Genomic DNA, 13,607 nt, shown 5'->3' on the forward strand with positions numbered 1-13,607 from the left:
AAGCTGACCGCTGTGTGAAGAGTTCAATCTAAGAGCAGGACTCAATGGGGACAGGCACTTCCAGTAACCACAGTGTCCGTATCTCTCTCTCTCCTTTCTTTTCTTAAATTTAGCCCCCAAAATGGTCTACTTTGACAGTTTGCCTAAGAGTAATCATTTTATAAAAAGGTGACTTGTTTCAAGTCTGAAAATCCTGATGACAAGTACACATGGGTACGTGCAGGGAGTCACCACTTTAAGTCTAAAGGAACACAGGCAAGGAGAGGCGAGGCCTGGGAGGCCGGGTGGCCACAGCTAAAGGAAAACCCATGCTCCAGAACTGGTGGACACGGGAGAGCAGAGGACTTTCCAAATGCACCCTCAAATGCATCGCACTGACTTCACGACCAGCCTCAGGAGAGTCTCCTGCCCACCTGTGGCGGTTCACATATGGCTCATACACGAGCTTAGGGATGCCAATAGTCATCTAGTCAGTTCGTGACAGGTACTGGGTACTGCAGAAACCCAGATGCCTGTGAAGACCTGCTGTTTGTATCGCTTGATCTTTGCTCTTAGTAACAAGATATCACACTGCACATGGCTGGCTTAGATGTCACAAAGCTGCAAAAGAAGAAGAGCTAAGGGTCCAGGCAATTACCACTGAGACAGGACCACACAGTGGCAAGAGCGTGAAGCCCAGCCCCAGCACTCATTAGCTGTGTGACTGGGGCCACATGACTTAGCTACTTTCTGTCTCCATTTCTTCATCCACAAAACCAGGATAATAAAAGTTCCTGTGTTCTGAGGTTCTTATGAGGATTAAATGAAACCTTAACTGACTAACACCAAGTGAGTTAAAACTTAGAACAGAACCTGGCATGTAGTAAGTGCTCAAGAATGCTGGCCCTCATTTTATATTACACAACTTTGTACCTGGCCAGGCTGTTCATAAGTGAAAATAGTTACAGGAATGGGACCACTGCCATGTGGCCTTCCACGTTTTTAAAACAAACTACAATTTCTCACAGCTACCATTTTGTCTGTGTTAGGTTATTCCAACAGCCAACAGTGGTCAACCTCCAGACTCAAAAAACAGGAGCCACTTCTTTGGTTGCAGGTTAAAGCTCAGCTAATCTCCAACAGTGTGAACTGTGGCCACAGCTGCTGTGTCAGTCCCCGGGCCCCAGCAAGCGGCAGGCCAGTGGGTAGTCACGTTCATCAGAACCAAATTCAATCCTAGACTGGCTGGCCCCTCGCCTTGCTTCTTCTACAATGGCAGTAACAGTGCTTTAGGCAAACGCCTACAACAAAAATTGGTTTAAAATCTGAGGCAGGCATGTGCGGTAACCATTTTCCAGTAAGTGGAGCCCCCTGAAGGGCATGCTATGCTACTGCAGATCATCATCTATCATGTGTGAAGACTACAGCTGCCACCGCTCACCTCCTGGAGAAGGCCAAGGAGAAAATTTCTCTTAACTGTAAAGTGTTCTTACTGACCTGCTGAGCTTTCAGGGTCAGATGTAATTCAGAGCCAGGCTTCAAACGGATCTGATCCTCAGTAGGAACTTGAACCGAAAGGAAGGCGGCCATGCCTCGGGCAACCACTCGGAACCTTAGGTGTAGGGAGAGGTCAGAAGAAATAAAGGACTAGTAAAGCAAGGAGTTTAAAATAAACACCACATTTTCTATTAAGAAACAAGATAAACACATTTCCAGACCTACCGTTACTGTTAGCCTCTTCAGGAAAATCTTAAATATGATCAAGAAGGAGCCTTAATCTTCCCTTTCATTATCACTGCCCAAACAATGTAAGTATAACTCAGACTCAAGAATGAAAGTGTGGCAAAGATGCAGATAATTGGAACTTGCAGACATTGCTGGTGGGAATGTAAGAAATGGTGCAGACCTTGCAGAAAACAGTTTGGCACTTCCTCAGTAAGTTAAACACAGAGTAACCATATGACCCAGCAATTCCACTCCTGGGTATATATCCAAAAGAACTGAAAACAGGTGTTCTAATAAAAGCTTGTAACCGAATTTCCTAGCAACACTATTCACAATAGCAACAAAAGTGGAAACAACCCAAATGTCTATCAACTGAAATGGATAAACAAAATGTGGTATACCCATATGATAGAATATTATTCAGTCATGCATCAGACAATGCTCCACTGCTATTCATGGGGTTTTCACGGCCTATTTTTTTGGAAGTGGGTGGCCAGGTCCTTGTTCCTAGTCTGTCTTAGTCTGGAAGCTCCACTGAAATCTGTCCACCATGGGTGACCTTACTGGTATTTGAAATACCAGTGGCATGGCTTTTAGCACCACAGCAACATGCAGCCACCAGAGTATGACAACTGACAGATGGTGATGTGGTTCCCGGACCGGGAAATGAACCCAGGCTGTGGCAATGAATGCTGAACCTTAATCACTACACCCTCAGGGCTGGCTCCATAAAGCCAGAAAGTCAAGTAGTGGTTGCCAGAGACTTAGGGAAGCAGGGAACAGAGAGCGACTGCTTAATGGATTTCCTTTTGGGGTGAGGAACAGGTTCTGGAACTAGATAGTGGTGATGCTTGCCACAACATTGTGAGTGTATTAAATGCCACTGAAGTGTACATTTTAAAATGGTTTCCATGATAAATTTTATGTTATGTGTATTTTACACAGTTTAAGTGAATCAAAATCACATAGTCCTGCTAAATTCTACCGTAAACAAGAAACATGAAGTGAACTGCTTTGAACTGGGTGGTTCCCAAAGTCGCAACAACAGGATGGGCTATTCCACAAGAGTGCTGACACCAGAATGGTACCAGAGCTCTTTCCAACACTGATGAGGGCTTTAAAAGAAAACCACGATGCAAATAAATACTATGAGATAAAATAAGTGGCTAGTGGCACATTCTCATTACTTGTCTTTCTCATCAGTTAACTCTAATTCACCTTGACTTAACAGTTCCACTACACTGAGTCCCTCACGGGATCTGGACTGCCCTCATTCAGTGCTCTCAGCGAAGCAGCTGACTCGGGTTTTAACCTAACACTGCACACCACTGCCGGCTCAAAGCCAAAAAGAAATCAGTGTGGTCAGGTTATAAAGCCAAAGTACAACAAATAATACTACTAAAAAATTTCTTTGAACATAAAACTTGTTTTAAAATGGGAAAAAATAAACATGCTTTCTAAAATATAAAGATGCTGTCAGGCTCTGACCTTTTTTGCTTGATCTTTGGGGAGAACCTAGCTCCTAAATTGGAAACACTCCTAAAGTATCACGTCCCCTAGGTAGGTGGAGACGTCTGAGGTCTGTACAGAAGAGCACTGGCAGGTGCTCCCTTACCTGTTAGACAAGGGTGACTTCCGGCCCAGGCCAATGGCCCCGAGAATGCCGGAGCTGAGCCTCTCCTCGGCCAGCAGGTTCTGCCTGCTCTGAAGCATGAGCAGAATTCGCACGACGGATTCCGTCAAGACCGAGTCGCCCTGCTCCGTCTGGGTCAGGGATAGCTGCAGGGCCTGGTGCCACCACAGAAACAGCTTTGCTTCTTCGTGCACAGAGCTGGGGGGAGGCCCAGGAGGAAAATGAAGTCAGGAATGGGTTCTTTCCACTCCCACGTGACCAAAAGTCCACATTTGAGTTTTCAGTATAAGGGACATTCAGTACTTTAAAAGCCTACGCTGTTGGTTAATAACGTTAATCAAGTAATGGGACTGTAACAGCTATGATTTCTTGAACACGTACTGCATGCCAGACACTGTGTATGAGCATTATGTTCCTTCACTTAACCCACATAACAACCCAATGAGTCAACGCTGTTATCCCTACTTAGCTGATAAGGAAGCTAAAGGTGGTGCCTCAAAGTGCCTGTTTTAGGAAATAAAAAAACCCGCCCAGAAAATTCACCCAAACAAGAAAAAATTTTTCTAAAACTAGTGTCAATGTACCTTATAGCCTTGTTTGTTTCTTAGGTATCACTTGGTTCTGTGCACTTAAAGGAACGCTTACTTAAACCCTAAATCCCAAGTTAACCGTCTGACACAGCAGCCAGAGAGCCACCATACCTTGGATAGACCTGTTCCAACCACTTGCTTAAGGTGAGCAGCACTTTCATCTCATTCCTCAGAGTCTGTTCGCTATTCAAACACTGAAGCAAGTAGACATAAAGAGTCAAGTAACTGCCAAGGGACAGGCACTCCTGCAGAAATTCTTCTATGGTGAGCTCAGGAACTTGAAGGGACACCAGAATGGGGCCCCATCCTACATTCTGATTGAGAGAGCCTAAGAACACCAAGAGGAGACACAGGATTAAAAGCAAGAATCAAACTATTTAACTACTCTAATGAGCCTTTCACTTTAAGTTTCACGTCAAGAAAACATGGCTCACCTTAGCCCAGGGGCCACAAAGTGAACTGTGCCTCGAGGCTTAGACTGCAAAGCCCTCATGCGAAATGCCTGCGCCCTGGCTAGCCACTGTAGAGGGTTAAGAAATCAGAATTCAGGGCTGCAATTTTATAAGTCACCTTTCTCACTGTATTACGATCTTCAATCATATAATAGATTCTGCCTGTCCCAGTTACCTAAGAATTTTAACTTTACCTAGTGCCATTTTTAAGTATGTTATACTTATGCTTTTCCAAGGGAAATTATTATTCTTCTAGCCATAAGCATTTTTACTTATCAAAGCTTGGTTTGACTCATATGTCTACAGAAATTCTTGAAAATGTTTCATAAATTGAAAAAAGCAATTTTGATTTTAGTTACAAATAACAAACAAATTTGGAGCAAGAGTGTTATCCTAATGGTTCTCAATTCTTTAAGGGGAATGAGTGTGGGGTGACATGGTGACACGCACAGCACCTTCCATGGGGGGACTCGGGGACACAGACTGCTCATGGGTTGTCGAGAAAGGGCAGGAGGCAGGTTACAGGCACTTCTTGGCCTTCTCGCTCCAACCCCCTTCTTTCTCTCCTACTGTGTGCACAGAGTGGAGTATCTGGCATCAGAGTGGAGAAGCGCTGTTCTGGGCAAGTCTTACCCAGATTGGGCTGTTTCCAGAATCTGAGAGTTTAGAGGTAGGGAATAAGAAAAACAAGAGGAAAGGGGAAGGAGGCAAGGATACTTCTTCATAATAGTTTAAAAGATGTGACCAAAAGCAATACAAAGACTTCTATGAAATTCATTTTAACAAGTGATAAAATAGGGAAAATTAATATAGTGGGTCATTATTATATAGATTCTGGCTTACAGAATTTGTTTTGAGGACTATGCCTAGGCCTGTGGCTTGCCTATCATAAAAGGGTTGGTGTGACACTCTAAAACCAATGTAAAATGAATGAGAGGTGCCCTCCTTTGAAACATGATTGTACCAACAGACATGGGCCGTAGGTTCTCATGCTAACTGCAGATCTCTACAAAAAAGAAAACACAGATTCCAAAACATCAATAACATACACAGAGAAATTAGAGTGGTACAATTCCCCACTGGGAAGGCTCTGGAAAGGTGTCTCCTTCAGACATAGCTTTGATCTTCCCTGGAAGACACCGACCTAATGAGAGCCTGAGATGACCGTTCTCTTACCTTCTTTGAAGTAGGCAGTGATGCAGGCTTCCGTGGTCTCAGCCATGTGGCGGACGGAAGCCAGGCTCTGGCAGGCTGCTGTTAAAAGGGGCAGCACCACCAGCCCGTGCACTTTCTGCCCAATCCAGGTCCGGATACTGCCCCGGAGGAACTCTGCGGTTGGAATAGTCGCATTGTTCATCATCATTAGGACTTCCATAAAGAGGCTGCTGAGGGCCATGTGGCGGGTCTGGCTGTCCATGTCTGAAGGGGAACATAGACACACACCCGTGAAAGGCTGCTGGGAGGCAATACGAACGTGATCAAGGGAATGACAGTGCTTCAGTCGAGCTGCTCTCCAGACGGATTTTACAATTCTAGAGGCTGATTTCAAGGGAGCAGGAGAACTAGATGGTGTTTAGCTTTTAAGGATAGGATGTGGCACATAAGTACTTTGTAAGAGCAAAGGAGGAACTACTGCAAGATCCTTGGTTACAGAGTGTGGCTGAGGAATACTTTAAAAATAGACATATCAAGCTGGTGTGTGAGAGTAACTTTTCACCAGAATATGCTTAATTAGTCCTGATTTTCCAAACTTTGCTATTTGGAAAACCAAATACATAGATCTATCAGTCTTAGAAACAGTACCTCCACTCCTACCACAGCCAAAGTTGCTGATAATTCTAGAGTGATTTACAAGGAATAAAGGCTATTACTTAAAACTAAATAGAAAAGTAAGGAAAGGAAAAACCTTACTAAAGGCTCTTACCAGCAGCTCTTTCTTTGTTTTTTAAATAAGAAAAATGGACAGACTGGTAATATAAATGTGTCTTTCAAAGAAATTAAGAGGTAAGGGGCCAGCCCCATGGCACAACGGTTAAATCTGCACGGTCTGCTTCAGTGCCTGAGGTTCACCGGTTCGGATCCCGGGTGCGGACTACACACCGCATATCAAGCCATGCTGTGGCAGGCATCTCACATATAAAACAGAGGAAGATGGGGACGGATGTTAGCTCAGGGCCAACCTTCCTCAGCAAAAAAGAGGAGGACTGGCGGCAGATGTTAGCTCAGAGCTAATCTTCCTCAAAAGTAAATAAATAAAAAACAAAAAAAATTAAGAGGCGAAAAGAGAATAAATAGAACAAAAAAAGAGCAAATTCATTTTACAAGAGAACTGCAAATGAGGAGGTTACTGAGGTAGATTCCTTCGTCACATCCAAAAATAGAAAATACATTTCACTGAGAAAGTATGGAAAAAACTAATCAGCAGGCATAACTCTTGCCAACTGTTTCCAGCTTCCCTTGAGTTGGGTACATTTTCTTTAATGGAACAGAATTGTGGCTTTTTCACCACGAGGCTTCACTATTTATGTAGGGAAGTCTTACTCATCACAACCATCAAACCAAATTCACCCACTTGCACAGTGTTGTATAAACCTTAACCTAACGTTACTTACTACAAGACCTACTAATTATCAAATAAGGACTTCAAAAAAAAGTTTGAGAAAGACAATAACAGTATATGTGTGTGAATATATATTTTTTCCTCATATTTCTATGGGTATAAATATTCTTGGTAATAAAGGCTTTATCTCTGAATTTCAGCTGCTTAGCAATTTTTATTTTAAAATTTCTATTTTAATTATGACTCATAGGAACAAAAAAGTGACTGCAGTCACCCTTCTAATAGATCCAAGCCTCTCCCCTCCCTATTCATCACCCACACAGCCAACAAATGTTTTCTTAAAAACCAGATCTGTTCCCATCACTCTTCTGATTAAGATCGTTCTAGAACACCCTTATCTCCTTTGCCTGGCCAGCTATTATTATCCAACCTTCATGGCCCAATCATATATGACCAACTCTAAAACAGTTTCTCCAGTATTGCTTGCTAACTTTTCTTTCTGTTTTTCCTTTAACATTCACTAGGTGTTGCTGACTTGCAAAGCCAATACTAAAACTCTAGGTGCATTATCTCATTCCATACTTACAATATCCATATGAAACAGGTACGATTATCATCTCCACATTACAGATGAGGTTATACAACTTGTTCAAGGTCATACAGCTAGCAAATGTGAAGCCAGGCAGTTTGGTTCAAGAATCTTTTTTTTAATTACCATATTATATGCCCTCTATGATAAATCTATGTCGCAGAAATGTTTGAGAAATTTCTACTGATTTCCTGTTCACCAATTCCAACCAACTCAAAAAGCCACATGAGCTTTCATTACTATACTGCCATAAATATTACGGTTGTCTATTTTCAAACAGTATTTAAATAAACACAAAAATGTTTGTGAATTCATCCATGTTGTTGCAGATTTTCACTGCTTTAGAGCATTCCATTATATGAATATACAATGATATATATTATCATCCCTTCTACTGAACATATGGGCTGTTTCTGTTTTGCACCCCCTCAGATGCACAGCTACAGACATTGTTCATGTTTCCCAGGGCACAGTGCATACATTTCTTTTGGTATATACCAAGGAGTAGAATTCTGGGTCATGGGATATGTAAACTAATAGACGACACCAAACTTTTAAAACTAGTTGTAGGAGTTTACTCTATGATCAGCACTAAATGAAAGTTACACTGATCCACATCCTTGCCAACACTTGGTATTGAAACCTTTTTAATTTTAGCCATTCTGATGGATGTGTCAGAGTATATCACTAAGGTTGTAATTTGCATTTCTCTGATTATTAACAAGGCTTAGCATGTTTTCATATGTATATTGGCCATTTAGATATTCTTTTTTGTAGAATGTCAAATCAAGGGTCTTGTTTGTTTTCTTCTACAGCGTTTTTTTCTTCCTTATGTTATCCAATGTGATAATTTTAGTCATTCATATTTAATGTAATTACTGATGTAATTGGGTCTAAATCTACTATCTTGAAATATGCTTTCTGTTTATTCCTCCTACTCTACATTCTTTTTTCTCTGTTTTATCTCTTTTGGATTATTTCTTATTATTCTACTTTTTCTCTTTTTTAGTTTGGAGGTTAAACACTCTTTTAATATTCTTATAGTGGCTGTCTTACAAATTACAGCATGCATTCCTGACTTTTCAGTCTGATGTTAGCTGGCTCGCAGACAATGCAAAGGCTGTGAAACATTCTCACCCCTGGTGCCCTCCCTACTGTTGCCACAACCCAGTAAGACCTTACTCCTACTGCTGTTTCATTTAGTCGTTTTCACTGTGAATCTAAACTCACAAAGATTCATTATGAATCTAAATTCATCAAGATTTCACTTAGATTTACCTACACATTTACCAGTGTCACTGTTTTTCATCCTTAGTCTCTTCCTATTTATCTTCTATTATTATTTCCTTCCTTCTACAGTCTTTGGTTGTATTTTGTTGTTCTTTTTATAACTTCTTAAGGTGGATTCTTACTTTATTAACTTTCTGTTTTATAAAATTTTAACATAAGCATTTAAGGCCATGAAATTAAGTCCCAATTTAGCTGCATCCCACAAGTTTAGATGCATTCTGTTTTTTATCCAGTTCTAAATATTTCAAATTTCTGTCATGATTGTTCCTTTGGTCGTCAGTTATTTAAAGGTTTGCTTCTTAATTTTCAATGCATAGTTCCCCCCTTCCTCCATTATATTTTGTTGCTGATTTCTAAGTTCTGTGGTTAGAATATGTGGTCTGTTTGATACCAGTCCTCTGGGATTAGTTGAGACTTACTTTAAGTCTAATAAGGGGTCACGTTTCTTGACTAATACAGTGAGACTAATACAGTACGCATTCTGCATTTGCAGGGCACATCATTCTCTACATCCCCATCACACCAGCTGTGCTATTCAGACTTCCTATAGCCTTACTGATTTTCTGTCTATTTGATCAAATACTGTGAGACAGACGTGTGTCAAAATCTCTCATTTTGAGTGAATTTGACATTTCTCTTCCTAGTTTTGTCAAGTTCCACTTAACACATTTGCTACTGTTATTAGGTACAAATAAGTTTAGAATTATTATATATTCCTAGTGAACTGAAGCTTTTATCAATTTTCAATGACTCTCTTTATCTCTACTAATGCTTCTTTCTTTTTTGTTCTTTTTTCTCATGCTACTTCAAGGCAGGAAAACACACTAGAGATCATGTGGCTCTGTAACTCTTTCTGCCTTATGGTCTTATCTGTCTAATGTTAATAATACATCTACGCCAGCTTTCTATTTAATATTTTCCTAAGGATTGCCTTACTGAATGCTATCTATACCCCACGCTTTAGACGTACTTCTTTTACAAGAGCGTAAAGCTGGATGTTGTTGATTATTAGTCCAGTCTGACAATTTTTGTGTTTTAACTGGAGTATCGGTCCTTTTACATTTACTGATATATTTAAAATTTACCATTTTATTTTGGTTGTTTTTCTCACCTTCTCCATGCTTCTTTTCTTGCCTTCTTTGGATTAAATACATTTTGGCCATTGCTTTTGCTTTTGATCTCCCTCTAATAATTTGGAAATTATACATTTTATTTCTATGCTTTTGGTGAATTTCTTAGAATTTTTAACATTCATATTTTATCAAAGTAGAAATTTAATAAATTTCTTGACCCTTCAAACACTACAACCTTAGAATGCCTTTAATTCAACCTCCTTCCTAACTTATATATACTGTGGTCACATAATTTAATTTTGGCTTTTGCTTTTTACACCCCTAAATGCACGACCATTGTAGTTTCATATAGCCAGTTTTTGTTTCTATTTACACCACCTTCCCTGCTTATTTTTCCTTCTTGTAATTCAAACCTTTTACCTGTGATCACCCTACTTCTACCTAAAGAACGTGCTTTAGTATTTCCTTTAGAGATGTCTACTAAATCAGACACTCTCAGCATTCAATGAAAATATCTTTATTTCACCCTCATCCTTAAAGAATTTTTGCCAGTTTACAATTCCAAGTTATAAGTCATGTCCTCACAGCAAACAGAAGTTGTCCCGCTGTCTTACCACTTCCTTTGTTGTTACTGAGAAGTTGGCTATCAGGGTAAACGTTGTTCCTTTGTAGGTAATGTCTTTCCTTCCTGTATATAAAGTTCTTTTCTTTGTCACCAGACAGCCTCACTCTCTCTTCAGCTATTGCCTCTCCCGTGTTCTATATCTCCTGCCCTTCTGCAACTTACCTATTAAACTTTAATTACAATTTTTATATTTTTCACTTCTAGAATATCTGATTCTCTCTCAAATCTGCATATTTCTATAATCCCTTGCTCCTCTCTTATTCCATCAAATATATTAAAAATATTTTTTTGTTTACTGTGCTAATTATTTCACTATCTGAAGTCTTTACATGTCTGACTGCTGACTGTTGTTCTCTGCTGACTTGACTGTGGTGCCCTGTTTCCCTGTGTTTGTTTGTGTTTTTTTGAGGAAGATTAGCCCTGAGCTAACATCTACCACCAATCCTCCTCATTTTGCTGAGGAAGACTGGCCCTGAGCTAACATCTGTGCTCATCTTCCTCTACTTTATATGTAGGACTCCTGTCACAGCATGGCTTGACAAGCGGTGTGTAGGTGTGCACCCAGGATCCAAACCGACAAACCCCGGGCTGCTGAAGCGGAACGTGCAAACCTAACCTCTGCACCACCAGGCCAGCCCCTTTCCCTGTGTGTTTTACGACTTTTTTTTTTTCTTTTTTACTGTGAATTCATATTCCTTGGAACTCTGAGGCCTCAGTTGAAGACGAGTTCCTCCAAAGGGGCTCTGTGGTTGCTTTCTGCCAGGCATCTGGTGGCACTGGCAACTGAAAATTACTTTAAACTCTCAGGTTGAAGGGCCAGCCCAGTGGCATAGTGGTTAAGTTCACACACTCCATTTCAGCAGCCCAGGGTTCATGGGTTCAGATCCCAGATGCGGACCTACACACTGCTCATCAGGCCACACTGTGGCAGTGTCCCACATACAAAATAGAGGAAGACTGGCATAGAGGTTACATCAGCGACAATCTTCCTCAAGCAAAAAGAGGAAGATAGGCAATAGATGTTAGCTCAGGGACAATCTTCCTCACCAAAAAAATTAATTAATTAAATGAAAAATAAACTCTCAGGTTGAGGGGTTTTTTTTTAGACAATTTAGGTAGTATGAATTCTTGCTTTAAACTCACATTTTCAAAAGAGGTATCTTTTCTCCCCATCACATAGACATTTGACCCAAGAGCAAGGTCAAACAGATACTGTCTTTGCTTTCCTCTCCCAGGGCCGGGTTTATTTCTAGCTTGCGTTACACTGAAGATGCCATCCTGTGGGGTTACACATGGGATCTCCTTTTAGGCTCCCACCTTAGGCAGGCCTGGGCTTTACTGCCTCCCCCTAACCTAAGAAGGTTCAGTAAAACCCTTCAAGGTGAAAGCCAGCCTCAATAGTCCATCTGCCTTCATGGGTTCCTCTTTCACTTAGTTCTGACCTCTGAGCTCTTCTGCCACCTTGTTGATAAAGTTTAATTTTTGGTTTCTTAGAAACATTTTATCCAGCATTCTTGTTTTCAGCAGGAGAGGCAGTCAGGATGTTCAGTCCACCAAACTGCTGGGAGCAGGAGCTCTCCACACAAAGTTTTCTACGAGCCTACACAAGGTGATTATGAAGAGACCTCCCAGTGAAAGCCAAACACCTAGGAATGCTGCTTCCTGGGTCTCCAGTGACGTCTAATCATCACAGCCAGTCACCTAACTTATCCCCCCGTCCAGTTACCCTCACACCAGCAAGTGACAGTGTCCACCCCTACTCAAGTTCTTAATGTCCATGCTTCCCCCAGTGCTGAGATGACACAGTGTCCCTAGGATCCAGTCACCTCTCTGACCACTGCTTCTCTAGAAACAGGAATGAGAGCGTCCTGACCATCCTCCTGGTCTCACAAGGCCTTACACAGCAGGGATTCATTTACTGAACGAACACGTGACTTCCCCGTGGTCACTTACCAGGCGGGTCAAAGACAATGATATCATCCAAGAGCTTAGACATTTCCTGTTCCAGGACTGCTAAGGTGATTTTTCCATTTTGTTCCAGGGAGCTGAGGAATTGAACCATCTGATGAGTGAAGGCTCGGCATTTTGGAACTGCATCCTGACAATAAAAAAAGGATCCTTCAAATGAATCCGTGCAAGCAGTGTTAACTGAGCATTCCCTGAGAGCATGGCTCCACATTGACCGCTCCAGTTGGGAGTGGAGAGGACAGAGGAGGAAGCCACACAAAGACAGGTGTGTCTAACTAAGGGCCTGTGTCTAGGGATATGCAAATCTGTGGTAACACAGACTAGAACCCACATACTCCCAAATGCCAGTACAACACTCTTCCTTCTTAACTATATTAATAAGAACATTAACTACAGATTAATTACTTGCCAGGAACTTTCCCCAAAACTTTTATGTTCTTTACCTAATTTAATCCCCACAATAACACTTTGAGGCCAACTCATCCTCATCATCATCATCATCATTTCCAACTCAGACGAGAAAACTGAGGTCAGAATGGCAGTAGCTGGGGAGATGAGTTTGTCAGATCGCAAACTCATCCTCATAATTTCCCTGCCACTCTGCTGCCAATGACATTGAGACGCTAAACCAACTGCCCCCTGCCAGCCCTCGATCCTGTTGCCCTCTTGTTAGTTAGCATGTGATACTACTAGTAAGAAATGGTTTACCAAAAGACATACATAAAACTAAAAGATTTGAGAGGCCAAAATATGAGTACACATGATATGCATCCTCCAACTTTTTCTACTGAGCTGTCACAGAGTTCGAGACTGTCCTCAGTAGCACTTATGCTACTACCAGTCCTGGAGTTACTCTCTGCCTTTTAAAGCTTCCACTCAACTTACAAGATGTTTCTGGCTGTCAGTAGGAATGCAAAGTCCTGCAGACACTTTCAGGAGCTTCACAACTAATTCAGCAGAAGGTTCCTTTGCCAGGATGATGGATGGCTGGTAATGGCTGCTGAAATAACCTAGCACACTCTGGTATGAGACAGTATCCACAAGATGCCATGAAAGTGAGCTTGTCTGTCCAAGGAGACTAAGTAGAGGTGAATCCTAAAAATGAAATACATATTCCTTTAGT

The 13,607-nt window shown here is 41.3% G+C and overlaps 1 protein-coding gene across 4 annotated transcripts in view; it reads right to left on the reverse strand.

The window, feature by feature from the left end:
* EPG5 (ectopic P-granules 5 autophagy tethering factor) overlaps positions 1–13,607 on the reverse strand; it is a 109,179-nt gene that overhangs the window by 2,986 nt on the left and 92,586 nt on the right. For 2 of the 4 annotated variants that reach the window (XM_070630061.1, XM_008540278.2), the window contains exons 38-43: positions 13,370–13,579; positions 12,470–12,614; positions 5,556–5,798; positions 4,039–4,255; positions 3,320–3,535; positions 1,477–1,591 (exon numbers count right to left, since the gene is read on the reverse strand). In XM_070630061.1, the coding sequence (XP_070486162.1) occupies positions 1,477–1,591; positions 3,320–3,535; positions 4,039–4,255; positions 5,556–5,798; positions 12,470–12,614; positions 13,370–13,579 (1,146 nt within the window). The other 2 variants (XM_070630062.1, XM_070630063.1) reach the window with 2 other exon arrangements.

Source organism: Equus przewalskii, chromosome 7 (genome assembly GCF_037783145.1).
Source record: "Equus przewalskii isolate Varuska chromosome 7, EquPr2, whole genome shotgun sequence".
Lineage (NCBI taxonomy): Eukaryota > Metazoa > Chordata > Mammalia > Perissodactyla > Equidae > Equus > Equus przewalskii.